Here is a 13,935-nt window from a genome sequence, read left to right as displayed (position 1 = left end):
TCAGGATCAGGGAGACGGAGAGATCGGGCCCGCTTTTTTTTCGGAAGATATTACGCCTCTATTTATGGGCCGCATATACGATATGGTGATCGGAGGAGATTTTAACTGTACATTATCTTCGTCTCATCAGCAGCCACATTACGTCCCTTGTGCGGAGTTGGAAATGCTAGTGCGTGACCTCCACCTGATTGACACGTGGTGCCACATCCAAGGCCCAGCTCCTGGATACACCCATTATACAAGTCATTCATCAAGTCGGTTAGACAGGATTTACGTCACAAGCACCCTTTCGATGGCGACGAGAGGAGCAGAGCTCTGACCCACTGCATTCACCGACCACACAGCCTATATTTGCACCATTGCCCTCCAACCTGCACGTGTGTGGCGCAGTAGGCCCCCATGGAAACTGAACGTCGCCCATCTGGACGAGCCGGCATGTAAAGGTGCTATCGAAGAGTCGTGGAACGCGTCCTTACAGCGTCATGGTTGTTACCGATCGACCCTCAGTTGGTGGATTGAATGTGCGAAGCCTTCATGGCTTACGGCCGGGAAGCGGCGGCATGGAGGAGGAGCACCGAAAACTTTTATTACACCGTCCTACGGGAACGTCTTGCTATGGAGCTCTTACCTGACCGGCAGATCACAGTCAATCGCGCGAAAGCGCAGCTCGTCTCCTTAGCACTCCATCATTTACAAGGCGCTGTTATACGGTTGCGTGCTCCAGACCTGATACAATCAGAAAGGCCATCTATGCACCACGAGCTCCTAGAACGCAGGAGGCGCCGTAGGGCACTGATAACCGACATGATAACGGACAACGGACAACACGTGGCAGAACAAGCAGATATAGCAGAAACCTTCTATGGGCATTACGCTCAACTTTATTCAGCAGTGCTCCTTGATCTGGCGACGGTAGACACCGTTTCAGCACATGTCGACGGTACAGTTCCACCAGACATGCTATCGACCTTACTGGGAGAAGTGACAGAAGAGGAAGTGCTCGACACCATTGGTAAAGGTGCTCCCCATAAATCACCAGGAATCGATGGGTTACCATTAGAGTTCTGTCGAGCATTTAAACAACTGTTGCTACCGTGTTGGCTTGAAATTTGTCAGGAATTGGTGTCCCTGGGTATACCGTTGCCTGCACCGTTCTTGGAAGGACTGATTGTCCCCATCCATAAGCCGAAGGGGCGGAATCATGTCCGCGATTATCGCCCCTTAACGTTATTGAACAGCGACTTCAAGATCTTTTCAAGGCTGCTATCAGAAAGTCTTCGAGGTACACTATTGCACCTCCTGTCCAGCGATCAGATGTCCTGGGGGGGGGGGGGGGGGGGGGGCAACAACATCAGAACTGCGTTATGTCGTTACAGAGATCTCATCTCCCTTGACGGGCGAGACGTTTGCCGGCAGCCCTGGCGTCTATCGACTTTAACCAGGCTTTTGACCATGTGGCCACACTTTCCTCACGGTCGTTCTACGGCGCATGGAATACCCCGACCAATTTATCACAGTGTTGACACTCCTTCTGCATGGAGCTACTTCTCGAGTTCTTGTTAATGGAAGACTGACAGCACCCATGCCGATCCGCCGATCAGTACGACAGGGATGTCCATTATCAACATTGTTATTTGCGTTGGCCTTAGAACCTTTGTTGTGTGGTCTCCGAGACAGGCTCGCTGGGATACAGTTCGGCGCCTCCATCTATCGCCGCACCGCATATGCGGATGTTTTGATGATCGTCATACGAGGAGCTGACGATATGGCCGCAGCGTTGGACTGGATTGCAACCTACGGTACAGCTTCTGGTAGCCAAATCAACGTTGACAAGCGTTGAGCATCGGGATTGGGCTACCGCAGGAACACATTGCCCCCTTACGCTTCAGTGATACTGTCCGCTGCTTGGGCTTAGATTTGATGAACGACATGCGACGCGCGACGACGCTCAATTATCGACGCCTTCTTCACCAAATTAGGGCCGGAATTGCAAATTTGCGCTTGCGATCCCTCAACATCGTTCAGCGGGCGTATTATGCCAACGTATACCTTGCGTCCCGCATACCGCATGTCGCCCAAACGCTACCCATTCCGAAACCCTTAGCTCGTAGCATTATGGCAACGCTGAGATACTTCGTCACCGCTGGTATGTTACTGAAGATCAGATACGTATCTCTTACCCTCCCCAAGGAGAAAGATGGTCTCGGCCTAGTCTACGTCCATGATAGGGCCATTGCCCTCTATGTTAGCTCACATTTATGTCTGCTGCGCCGTTGTCCTACGAGCCTCACGAGTCTGCTTCTGACGGCGCTACGACCTGCTTCACTAAGAGCGCCGGTGCCACTACAGGACGTCCCAGCGCCCCTCTTTTATATAGGACGTTTCTATTTAGAACAAAGTTATTGCAGTGTAGCGCTCACGACACCACAAATGGTCACGACTCGACGTCTATATCACGACATGCCGCAACGCCGCCCCCTAAATGTGGTCGAACTAAAATATCCTGACGTACGGTGGCGCGTGGTGTGGAAGACTGTACACGATGCCATGCTTGATTCCGACATTGTTTCCCAATTGTATGTAGTCGTTAATGGGAAGCTGGTGACGCAAGAACGTCTCTACAATATCCACATGGCAGAATCTCCCAATTGTGTGGGTTGTAACACAGTAGACTCTGACGAGTACCGCCTCAGCTGTCGGAACCGGTTTGGCACCTAGTGCGGCAGATGCTGGCTTGTCTCCTGCGAGTTAGGCCGGAGCATATATCTGCGCGCACTTTATTGTTTCCGAATGAGACATTTTACCCCAAGACTCGAACCAACTCCGTCACCTGGATACGTGGACATGAGGTCCATTACCTCTGTCGTGACGGACACAAGAATTTCCTTGACTTCTGGCTCTATTTGCAAGAAAGACATCATGCTATTTCCGGGCATACCACATATCGACAATGCTTCGCAAACTACCTATGGACTGCTTTTCACAGCCCTCCGTGCAGCTGGAATGTTCCAGGCAGTGGCAGGTGAGGTCAGAACGAACTGCAAACGAGCATATATTGAACACTCTTTATCAGTGGGCTCAGTCGCTGGGAAGCCTAACTACGACGTGGTAGCTTTCTTTTCATGTTATTTATGTTTAATATCTTCGATGGTGTCTTCAGTCTGTTTTAGTTTTCCAGGCTTGATTAACTATGACTGTTCGCACATTGATATCTATATAAATAGAAAAAGTGGGCAGGAGACCTGCGTTCGAATCCAAATAAATACACAAATATATATATATATATATATATATATAAGTTGGCAGAGCACTTAAAAGGAGTGCAAAAAAAGAAAAAACATAAAAAAGAAAAAAGTAAAAAAAATGGTAGAGCATTTGACTGCGAAAAGCAAAGGTCCCAAGTTCGAATCTCGGTTAGGCATACAATTTTAATCTGCCAGGAAGTTTCATATCAGCGCACACTCCGCTGCACAGTGAAAATCTCATTCTGAATTGTTCGTAATTGTAATTCCTAGGTATTTAGTTGAATTTACGACCTTAAGAATGGACTGATTTATCGTGAAACTGAACTTTAACGGATTTGTTTTAGCACTCACTCGGATGACCTCACACTTTTCATTATTTAGGGTCAATTTTGAATTTTCGTACCACACAGATATCTTTTCCAAAGTGTTTTGAAATATGTTATGATCTTCTTTACTAGACAATAAACGACTGCATCATCTGCAGGCAACCTAAGGCGGCTGATCAAATTCTCCTAAATCGTTTATACCGGGTGATTCACGAAGATATGCGAATATTTTAGTATGTTATTCTACAAGTAAAACTAGAGAAGAAAGTTCATATAAACATACGTCCGCAAAAGTTTAGTTACGAAGTTACGGCTAATAAAAGATTTTGCCTGAAATTTAGCAACTTCGCTAACATGAAGCCATCGCAAAACTGTACGAGGTTAAAGTGAAGCACGATTTCCATATATCTTGTTGCCATTGATCCAGTGAATCTAATAAAATATATCCCAGACGTATATCTGCAGTTGTTCTCCAGGACCTCCAGAGAAGCAAAGACGTAATTTCGTAACATTTTTCATTTGTTATCTACTTGGCCCAATTTATTTTTTAAATTGCACACAATTGCACAAAATTTTCAACAGAAGTTATAGAGAATAAAATTTTTGTACCGCTGCCAAGGCTATGTTGAACTGCATGCATAATCTCCTCAACATCGTCTTCAGGTATCGAGAGCTCGTACTGATTATGAACGCTAGGCAGAGAACCTGTCTGCCGTAACATTCGAAAGACTCCGCTAATGGTTCGTGAATTCGGAATCCTCGCAGTTTGATAACGTACGCGATATTCGTTAACTGCAGCCTTAGCATTACCATCACATTTGCCATAAATAAACACCACAGCCGCGTATTCCTCCGTCGAAAATTTGAAAGGCATCCTTATTTCATAAATAATCTGCAAACTACTATAGTTACTGTGTAGTTTCCCTTAAATACACTGTTGTTATGATGCTTTTTCACTAAAAAATGCAGAAAACTAACTCATTTCAAAGTCATTAAATGACAAACAACTCACTAACGGTTGCCAACAATGACATAAACATTTCAACATTGTTAATGGAAAGTAAACAAATTTACTAGTATAACAATCTTTGCTTATATGGATATTCTGGAAAACTAATGGCAGATACACGTCTGGGATAAGTATTATTAGATTCACCAGATCAATGACAACAAAATAAATGGAAATCGTGCTTTACTTTAATCTTGTACAGTTTTGCGATGGCTTCATATTATCGAAGTTGCTAAGTTTCAGGCAAAATCTTTGATTAGCCGTAACTCCTTAATTAAACATTTGCGGACCTATGTTTATATGAACCGCGGGACTGCCACGGTCGCAGGTTCGAATCCTGCCTCGGGCATGGATGTGGGTGATGTCCTTAGGTTATTTAGGTTTAAGTAGCTCTAAGTTCTAGGGGACTGATGACCTTAGATGTTAAGTTCCATAGTGCTCAGAGCCATTTTTATGTTTATATGAACTTGTAGAATAACATATTAAAATATTTCCATATCTTCTTGAATCTCCATGTATAGAGGAGGAACAGTAAAGGGCCTATAACACTACATTGGGGAACGTCAGAAATCGATGACTTTCAGTCAGTTATTACTAAACTGCGACCGCTCGGACAGGAAATCACGAATCCAGTCACAGAACTGAGACGGTATTCCATACGCACGCAGTTTGATTACAAGCCGCGTGTGAGTTACAGTGTCAGAAGCCTTCTGGCAAACTAGAAGTACGGAATCAACTTGAAACCCCATGTCAACATTTCGTGTGAGTAAAGGGGTGCTGGGGTGCTTTTAGGTGTGGAGACGCACTAACAAGGTTATAAAATGGATGAAGACAGAGTACTCCATCTCATTCGTTGCTCAGTCACGCCTCATTCCATCCTCGTTCGTTTCTCACGGCTTATTCGTCTTGTGTTTATGGGAACGTTGGCGTGACAGAGTGCAGCCGTGCTACGAACAGCTTGCTAACCTCCATTACCTTTTCAGTTAGACTTGTAGGGTTCAGCTTTGCTTTTAATTTCATCACATCATGAGAATATGCTATAGACGGACGTCAGAGTTTAGGCCACAGCGCCTGGCGTCAATGCTACGAGTTGCTGTCGAAAAGGTGGTGAGCGCTACGGTCTATGGAGCTCCTGAAAGGAATCTCTAGAATTCTCGTGGCTACTTAATTCCCTTGACCCCTTAGTGCATTTGAAATTCGAACGTGTTCCTTGTTTCCTACAAAAGCAAGGTAGGCAGCTTTACCTGCTACCATCTTGTCATTCCATTTTAAAATGCTACGTGTTGCAATAAGCGAACTTGTCTGTTTCTTTAAAACTTTTTCAGTTCAAATATTTTCGGGTGCGCAGCAGGGCTACTTCCATTGACAACGCAGCACTGTGGATTAGTCGCTCCCATAATTGAAACACTGCCTCAAATTTCATTTGTGTTGAAGAATATATCTAAGTTAAAAGTTTCGTAACTGTTTCCTGCACGTAATTCCAGCCCGTAACCGTGCAACCTCTCCCAATACATTTGTACAGCACGCTTTGGCATAAACACTCGCAGTACGACGAGAATTCCAACGCTTCCAGAGTTACGGAAGTAAGAAATTATTTACCTGAGAGTTTTGAAATGGCCTGGGAGTCGGGACAGGTTCCATCAGACTGGACAAAAGCAGTAATCACACCAATCTTTAAACATGGAAACAGAAAAGATTGTAACAATTACAGAGGTATCTCTTTAATCAGCGTTGTGGTAAAATCTTCTCAGGTATTGCTGAAAGGAAAGTGCGAAAATTAGTTGAGGGCCAATTGGATGAAAATCAGTGTGGGTTTAGGCCTCGTAGAGGTTGTCAGGACCAGATCTTTAGCTTACGGCAAATAATGGAGAAGTGTTATGAGTGGAACAGGGAATTGTACCTATGCTTTATAGATCTAGAAAAGGCATATGACCGGGTTCCTAGAAGGAAGTTATTGTCTGTTCTAAGAGATTATGGAATAGGAGGCAAACTTTGGCAAGCAATTAAAGGTCTAGAGTTGACGGTAAATTGAGTTCATGGTTCAGAGTAGTTTCAGGGGTAAGACAAGGCTGCAACCTGTCTCCACTGTTGTTAACATTATTTATGGATCATATGTTGAAAACAATAGACTGGCTGGGTGAGATCAAGATATGTGAACACAAAATAAGCAGTCTTGCATATGCGGATGACTTAGTTGTGATGGCAGATTCGATTGAAAGTTTGCAAAGTAATATTTCAGAGCTAGATCAGAAATGTAAGGACTATGGTATGAAGATTAGCATCTCCAAAACTAAAGTAACGTCAGTGGTAAAGAGTGGTAAAGAGATTGAGTGCCAAATAGGAGGAACAAAGTTAGAACAGTAGGACGGTTTCAAGTACTTAGGATGCATATTCTCACAGGATGGCAACATAGTGAAGAAACTGGATGGTTCAAATGGCTATGAGCACTATGGGACTTAACATCTATGGTCATGAGTCCCCTAGAACTTAGAACTACTTAAACCTAACTAACCTAAGGACATCACACAACACGCAGCCATCACGAGGCAGAGAAAATCCCTGACCCGCCGGGAATCGAACCCGTGAACCCGGGCGTGGGAAGCGAGAACGCTACCGCAAGACCTCGAGATGCGGTCAAAGAACTGGAAGCGAGGTGTAGCAAAGCTAATGCAGTGAGCGCTCAGCTACGATCTACTCTCTTCTGCAAGAAGGAAGTGAGTACCAAGACTAAGTTATCTGTGCACCGTTCAATCTTTCGACCAACTTTGTTGTACGGGAGCGAAAGCTGGGTGGATTCAGGTTACCTTATCAACAAGGTTGAGATTACGGATATGAAAGTAGCTAGGATGATTGCAGATACTAGTAGATGGGAACAATGGCAGGATGATGTCCACAACGAGGAAATAAAAAAAACTGGGAATGAACTATATAGATGTAGCAGTCAGGGCGAACAGGCTTAGATGGTGGGGTCCTGTTACACGCATGGGAGAAGCAAGGGTACCCAAGAGACTCATGGGTTCAGCAGTAGAGGGTAGGAGGAGTCGGGGCAGACCAAGGAGAAGGTACCTGGATTCGGTTAAGAATGATTTTGAAGTAATAGGTTTAACATCAGAAGAGGCACCAACGTTAGCACTGAACAGGGGATCATGGAGGAATTTTATAAGGGGGGCTATGCTCCAGACTGAACGCTGAAAGGCATAATCAGTCTTAAATGATGATGATGATGATGATGAGAGTTGGTCTGGAAGCGATAGTTAAGAAAAGACTAAACACCCGTCTTGCAACTTCATTTTCAGGTGACTCATCGACATGTTAAGGCACATGAAAATTCCAGTAGTTTTAGTAGGAAGGTATGTATGAACGATGTGAGGGTATGGCTTTTGCAGAATGACAAAAGGCACAAGCTGCTGAAGTGGACAGCCAGCTATTTGCAGCGCAACCACTGTACACTGGGCGTGAAAAGTCATATGTAAAGAAACAAAACTCGGACCTTGTATTGTGGTACCAGTCACGCGTGGAATGAACTGTATAAAGGAAGCGCATGATTTTGTGATGGCCGGACGCTGAGCCTGTACAACAAAAAGGTGACGTATAGCCCAACAGCACCGGTGGTGGACACATAGACAGGACGTGTTGCAGTATGTGAGGAACTGTGTACCATGCATACTTCAGGCCGATGCAGTCATCATAGTATTCTGTTGCGGAGACTTTAGTTACAGACTAAGGTACTATATTCAAGTTCGAATTAATAAAACATCTTGGTCATTAATTACGAATGGCACCAATTATGGACAAGCGTTGAACACCAACAAGTAAACTGCAGAAGATGACAAATTTCTTATTGTTCTATGGACCTGACATAACGATAGGGAAGATGCTGAGTAATAATGTCACAATAATTACTGGAATACTCTGGTGCCTTACGCAGAAGCGGCATACATTTCGAAGGCACACGAGTGCATCAAGTTCTCGGCATACTAGATAGCTGAACTGGAAGATATTATCACCATTTGAGGAAGCTGTAGGAGGTAAAAACGGAGCAACAGTGCGAAATTTTACGGAAACCATTTCTTACATCCAGGAAGGGAAAACGAAAAAGAGATTTATGCCCGTTACCAGGGCCAGCAGCAAGTAAAAGTTGCAGCATCCTACTCGTAACACAGTTGCCCACATTGCTCTTATTCGAACATTCCACGGCAGGCCAGTCTTTACCACCTGTACAGGTTTCGATCTCTAACTGCTGACGGAGAGGGGGGCGGGCGATAGAGAGGGGAGTGGGGAGGAAGAAGTGGGATGGCAAGAAGTAAAACGTTACCACTTCTGTGTATCCACCAACATCGAGAAATAGACGGGTGTAAAGGAGATAGGAGGGTGATAGGTGTTTACCTTGTTTGGGTATCAATGGTACCTAAGTTGGCCGGAAGGAGCGTCGCCATAGAGGTGATGATGCTACGCCTCTGCAGCCACGGATGGATGGACTCCCTGAGGGGGCGACCAATCGACCACGGAATCCTGGCGGGAAAATGACGTCATGATAGGTCACTAGTGGACATTAAAACAGACGAGCGCCTGCTCATTCTGTGCTAGTCACCACGGACTGTGGGAAACGCGTGCCAGCTTATCTAACGGGGTCTGTTAGGAGAGCTTGTGAACCCTGCAGCCCGTTACCCCAGACCTGCCGTGGTGGCCGAGCGGATATAGGCGCTTCTGTTTGGAACCGCGCGACCGCTACCGTCGCAGTTACGAATCTTGCCTCGGGCACGGATGTGTGTGATGTCCTTACATTGGTTAGATTTGAGTAGTTCTAAGTTCTAGCGGACTGATGACCTCAGATATTAAATCCCATAGTGCTCAGAACCATTTGAAGCGTTACCTCACGTATATTTCAGCAACTTGATTTCTCGAGTTCATAACCGTTTTTTCTGTAGATACATGTCTTGATGAATTTTGTCAGTAATTAGTGTTTATGAAAATGAAAGGGTCTAGTGAAGCAGTGGATACAACCCGTCGACTTTGACCAATGACGTCTTACATTATTCATAGATAATAATGTCTTAACTTTCGGCCATAGGTAATAAAACAGTTCTGTGTTCCAGATAAGCGCTATCATTGTACATTAAAATAAATGAATGTGATTTTAAAAGAGATCGCCACATATTGCTCAAAACATTCTTGGTGTGCATTTATTTAAATAATTGTTTGTTTGCAGTTCATTCCGTACTTACTTTCATTCTTAGTGATATTGAGGTAATTTGGAATATTAGTTTCTTATTTTAGGACAATTTTTAGTATCTCATTTTCCTTTGTAGTTATTGATTTATCTGTTCCTATGAACACAGATGATTTGAGAGAAGCTATGGGTGTAGACATGTTGGCCACGATTCGTTTTTTACGAATGTGTAGTCTCGCTGCCGAGTATGTTCGATGTCGTTAGAGCGGCGAACATATGCGCCTCACAAGTGTATCTCCTCGCCGTACTTACGACTTATTCGTATGGCGCTACAGGAAAGGTCGGTTGTGGCGGTCCATTAGACGAGGGACGTGGTTAGAAAAATCTAAGCTCGCCTTGAGAGACATTATGAAAATCACGTACTGATGGTGTTTGAGATATCCTGTGTGGCTGTGTGTCCATGAATGTTGTGTGAGTTAGCGTACAGTTGTGGATTGGTACTCTTTTTGCAGGGAATACACGAGATATAGGGGGCCGTGTGTTATGGTCTAAAATGACGAGTAGCATTTTGGCAAAAGGAAGTACAACAGGGGGGAACCTCTGGCTGGCTGTAGATTCAGGTTGTGAGGATGGGGTGTTGAAAGTAATACCGGTACCCGTATGTTAGCTAATTTCACATTAGGATGGGGGTAGGGAGAATGTGTGTGTGTGTGTGTGTGTGTGTGTGTGAGAGCGTTTTCGTAATGTTTTGCTTGTTGTGTATGTGGGTATGTGATTTTTGTTGACGTCTTTCGAGGCGAGCTGAGCTTTGGTTCTTTTAAGAAGTTCCCGTCTGGTAAGTTCAGTTTTCTACTTCTTTCTTTTGCTGCATTTGACTGTTTTGACTGATTTCATTTTTTTTATTACGCCATTACTTATGTTATCGTGTACTCCACTACCTAATACAAATTTCGCAGCTGTCGCTTTTCTTTCGTTTCCCAGCCCTGCTATCAGTACAAGTTTTCCGGATCTGTGCTAGCAATACTAAAGGCGAAAGGCCCGACACAACTAAAATTTGTACCCCGTCCTTCAGTTGACGTTTACACTGACGCTACCTATTCGAAAAGAACTACGTATGTAACACTGATGAGGTTTACCTATGTATGTCAACTGGAAGAGCAGGATACAAATGTTGTGTATAGCTATACAGCTCAACTGCAGAATGGGATACTATTGTCACTGCTGTGATCAAAACTATAACTTTCACTTGATACTATTAGCATTAAAGGCGAAAAACAACTGTACCCCTCAGTGAAGTAAGGGATACAAATTCTGTGTTTGTAGTCTTATTGCCTCTTCGTATAGTTCAACTGAGGTACAGGGTGCAAATGTAACGTACGTCCATTTCCACGTTTTCGTTAGCAGTGTACATATATATAGGTCAACGAAAGTATGGGGTACAAATATTATGGACGTTGCTCGTTTTGCCATCGGTAGAACTCATATCTACGTAACAACAGACTGATAGCGGAGGCGAAAGAAACAACACATGTAAAATTTGTATCCCGTGCTTCAGTTGACCTATATAGTTCAACTGAACAACAGAATTAATGCTAATGAGAACGAAGAAATCGACGTACATTAAACTTGTATCCCGTACTGCAGTTAACCAATACAGTTCGAATGAGGTTCGAGATACAACCCACATATATATATATATATGACGTGAGGTACGAATTCTATGCGACCAATATTGCCATACATTTTTCCCCTTCATTTTCCACAGAAATAATACGATACAAACACCCTATATCCTTAACGTGAAAATACTACTTGCCTTGATATATGTCAACTATATTTTTCTACTGTCGTATTCCTTTGTTTCTGAACATTTGTCAGCTCTTTCATCTGTGTAATACATGCTCTCTGGCTAATTCTGACGTCATTGGTTATACCCGCTGCTTCACTAGACCCAAATGTAACGTACTTTCATAGGACAAGTGAGAATTATTCATGTCAAATCATTGTTGTAAATAGGTCGGACACGTCAGGGAAGTTTTTATTGAATATACCATAGAGAATATCTTTAGTGTGAAAATAGCATCGTTGGCGAGAGTGCGTGCAATCGCAGAGTTGAAAACAGAGAATTAGTTGCAAAGCATCTGTAGTGTGGCACAGACGCATGTGTTGGCGTGCAAATACCAGAGTGTTTTGCGTAAAAAATGTTGTAATATGTGGCCATGCAAATTATAAGCGTATCTGCAAGTATGTGGGCAAAGCACATAGTCGCAAGAAGATTTTGGAACTAATTAAGTATATTGTGTGGCCGAAATTAATTAAAGCTACTCGATAATCAAGAAGAACCTCATAGATCTCATGATAAGCACTACTTCGAGACACAAGCAATGCATCGCAAAGTAAGATCCTGCCAGTATCTTGTAGTTGTGTAATCTTAGTAACTTTTTGGAACATTTTACTGTGTTTAGTCAAAGAACAAACTTGTCTGGATAACCTTTACTTACGCGACACGTTAACCTTCAGCAAGATGCTATGCTTTCACCGTAAATTCCGAGAAAGTCGCAAGTGAAACAAATGGTCAAAAGAAGCCAACTCTAAACAAATTTGTAGTTCATTTTCAACTTGTTATAAAAGGCAGTAGTAACTACAGCTTCTAATATACTATTGCACTACTACTGCAGACAGTCAGCTCAAATTAAAAGTGATTTAAAATTAAATTCGTATTCTATGATAGAAGTATGCTGGCTTTCATGTGGTCAAAGTAGTTTTAAAACTGTATGTCGTGTTTTGTAAATGATATTAAAGTTCATATGTTACACTCATTGGTAGTGAAAAATAGTTGTTGCAGTGAATGAAAGTTTTTGCGGCATCTATTTGAAAAGGAATCAGGTGCATAATAACAAGGAAAGAATAATAATCAGTTTTTGTCACCATTAAGGATCTTTTCAGACAGCGTTATCGTAACGTAACAGTTACATAATACAGTACAGTTTCCATAAAGAGTAGCTAGTCATTACTTGTGGTTCGTGATCATTATGGTAACTGAGGTCATTGGATTCCAAATTAACGTCTTTTGTCTTCATGTCAACGTGTCTTTTACATGTAAGCAAGTGCTCCTGCATTTTGTCAAGTTACTCCTTTGTCTTTGTCACGCGATATTCACATCGCGTCTAAGTCATTACAGTCATTTACTAAAATTAACTTTCGCTCGTTTTTGGTGCTGGCGACCATTTTATTCTTCAGTTTAGATTCATTAAATTCTTTCAGACCATATTTTAGCATTCATAATTACGACTACCTACAGAGAGATTTTAATTTATCACCATTTTTTTTTACATTTAGATACTTGTACGTTGTAACAAACACTCATGCGATAGCGATCAGGTTGTAACTATCCGTATTAAACCGGTAAGTACTGATCGTTGGATTCGATACTTTGTTTCCACCTACAGCGGAATCTTAGGAACACGTGTCGCAATTGAAATGTTACAGACACGTAAAGTATAACTAGTTATAGGCTGACACAGCTCTTACATACTGAGCAAGGTCGCTCGCGCAGTCATCTGCTGTTCCGCGTTCCATCGCTACACACTGTCTGTGAGACAGTGGCCGCACCACGGCATTGCCAACCGTATTGCTGTACGTAGGCATCAATCAAAAAATGAAGTGTAGTTAGCTCTGGACGTTCCTAATTCCAAGCCCGCCACAGTACGGGAAGAAACATCCCACACGCAGCACTGGAGTTGGAAGTTGTCACCCGGTGACACAACAGTTCCGGTCATTTTTTACTCTGAACAGACTGCAAGGAAATTAAGAAGGTTTCGTGTGTTTCATGACACCGTAGTACTCCCCTTGAAGCAGCAAATTGGAAAGACTGCAGATAATGTGTGCTAGCCATTAGCTGCTAGGTTCTAGTAGAACATAGAGGAGTCAGAAAGTTATTTGGTAAGCACCTGGCAACGATGAGGATTACTGTGTTCCTGATGACGTTCCAGCTGGAGAAGGTGCACAGGAAGCCCCTCCTGTCTGTCTTGCTCTTGCCCACGGTCTGGATCACCTGCAGGGCGAACGGGGGCACCGTGGAGCCGTTGGTGGCTGCTATGCGACGCACAACGGCCAGCGCCTCCTGCTCGCGACCCCTGCACGCCAGCCAGCGTGGAGACTCGGGGAACCACCTGTCACAAAAAA

At 43.5% G+C, this 13,935-nt stretch overlaps 1 protein-coding gene across 1 annotated transcript in view; it reads right to left on the bottom strand.

Annotated features, from left to right (window-relative positions):
* LOC126355720 (carcinine transporter-like) overlaps window positions 1–13,935 on the bottom strand; it is a 102,388-nt gene that overhangs the window by 24,973 nt on the left and 63,480 nt on the right. Inside the window, exon 2 of the mRNA XM_050006087.1 lies at window positions 13,701–13,922. Coding sequence (XP_049862044.1) covers window positions 13,701–13,922 — 222 coding nt within the window. The remainder of the gene's footprint in view (window positions 1–13,700; window positions 13,923–13,935) is intronic.

This window comes from Schistocerca gregaria, chromosome 3 (genome assembly GCF_023897955.1).
Source record: "Schistocerca gregaria isolate iqSchGreg1 chromosome 3, iqSchGreg1.2, whole genome shotgun sequence".
Taxonomy (NCBI): domain Eukaryota; kingdom Metazoa; phylum Arthropoda; class Insecta; order Orthoptera; family Acrididae; genus Schistocerca; species Schistocerca gregaria.
This window is presented reverse-complemented; position numbering and strand designations above follow the sequence as displayed.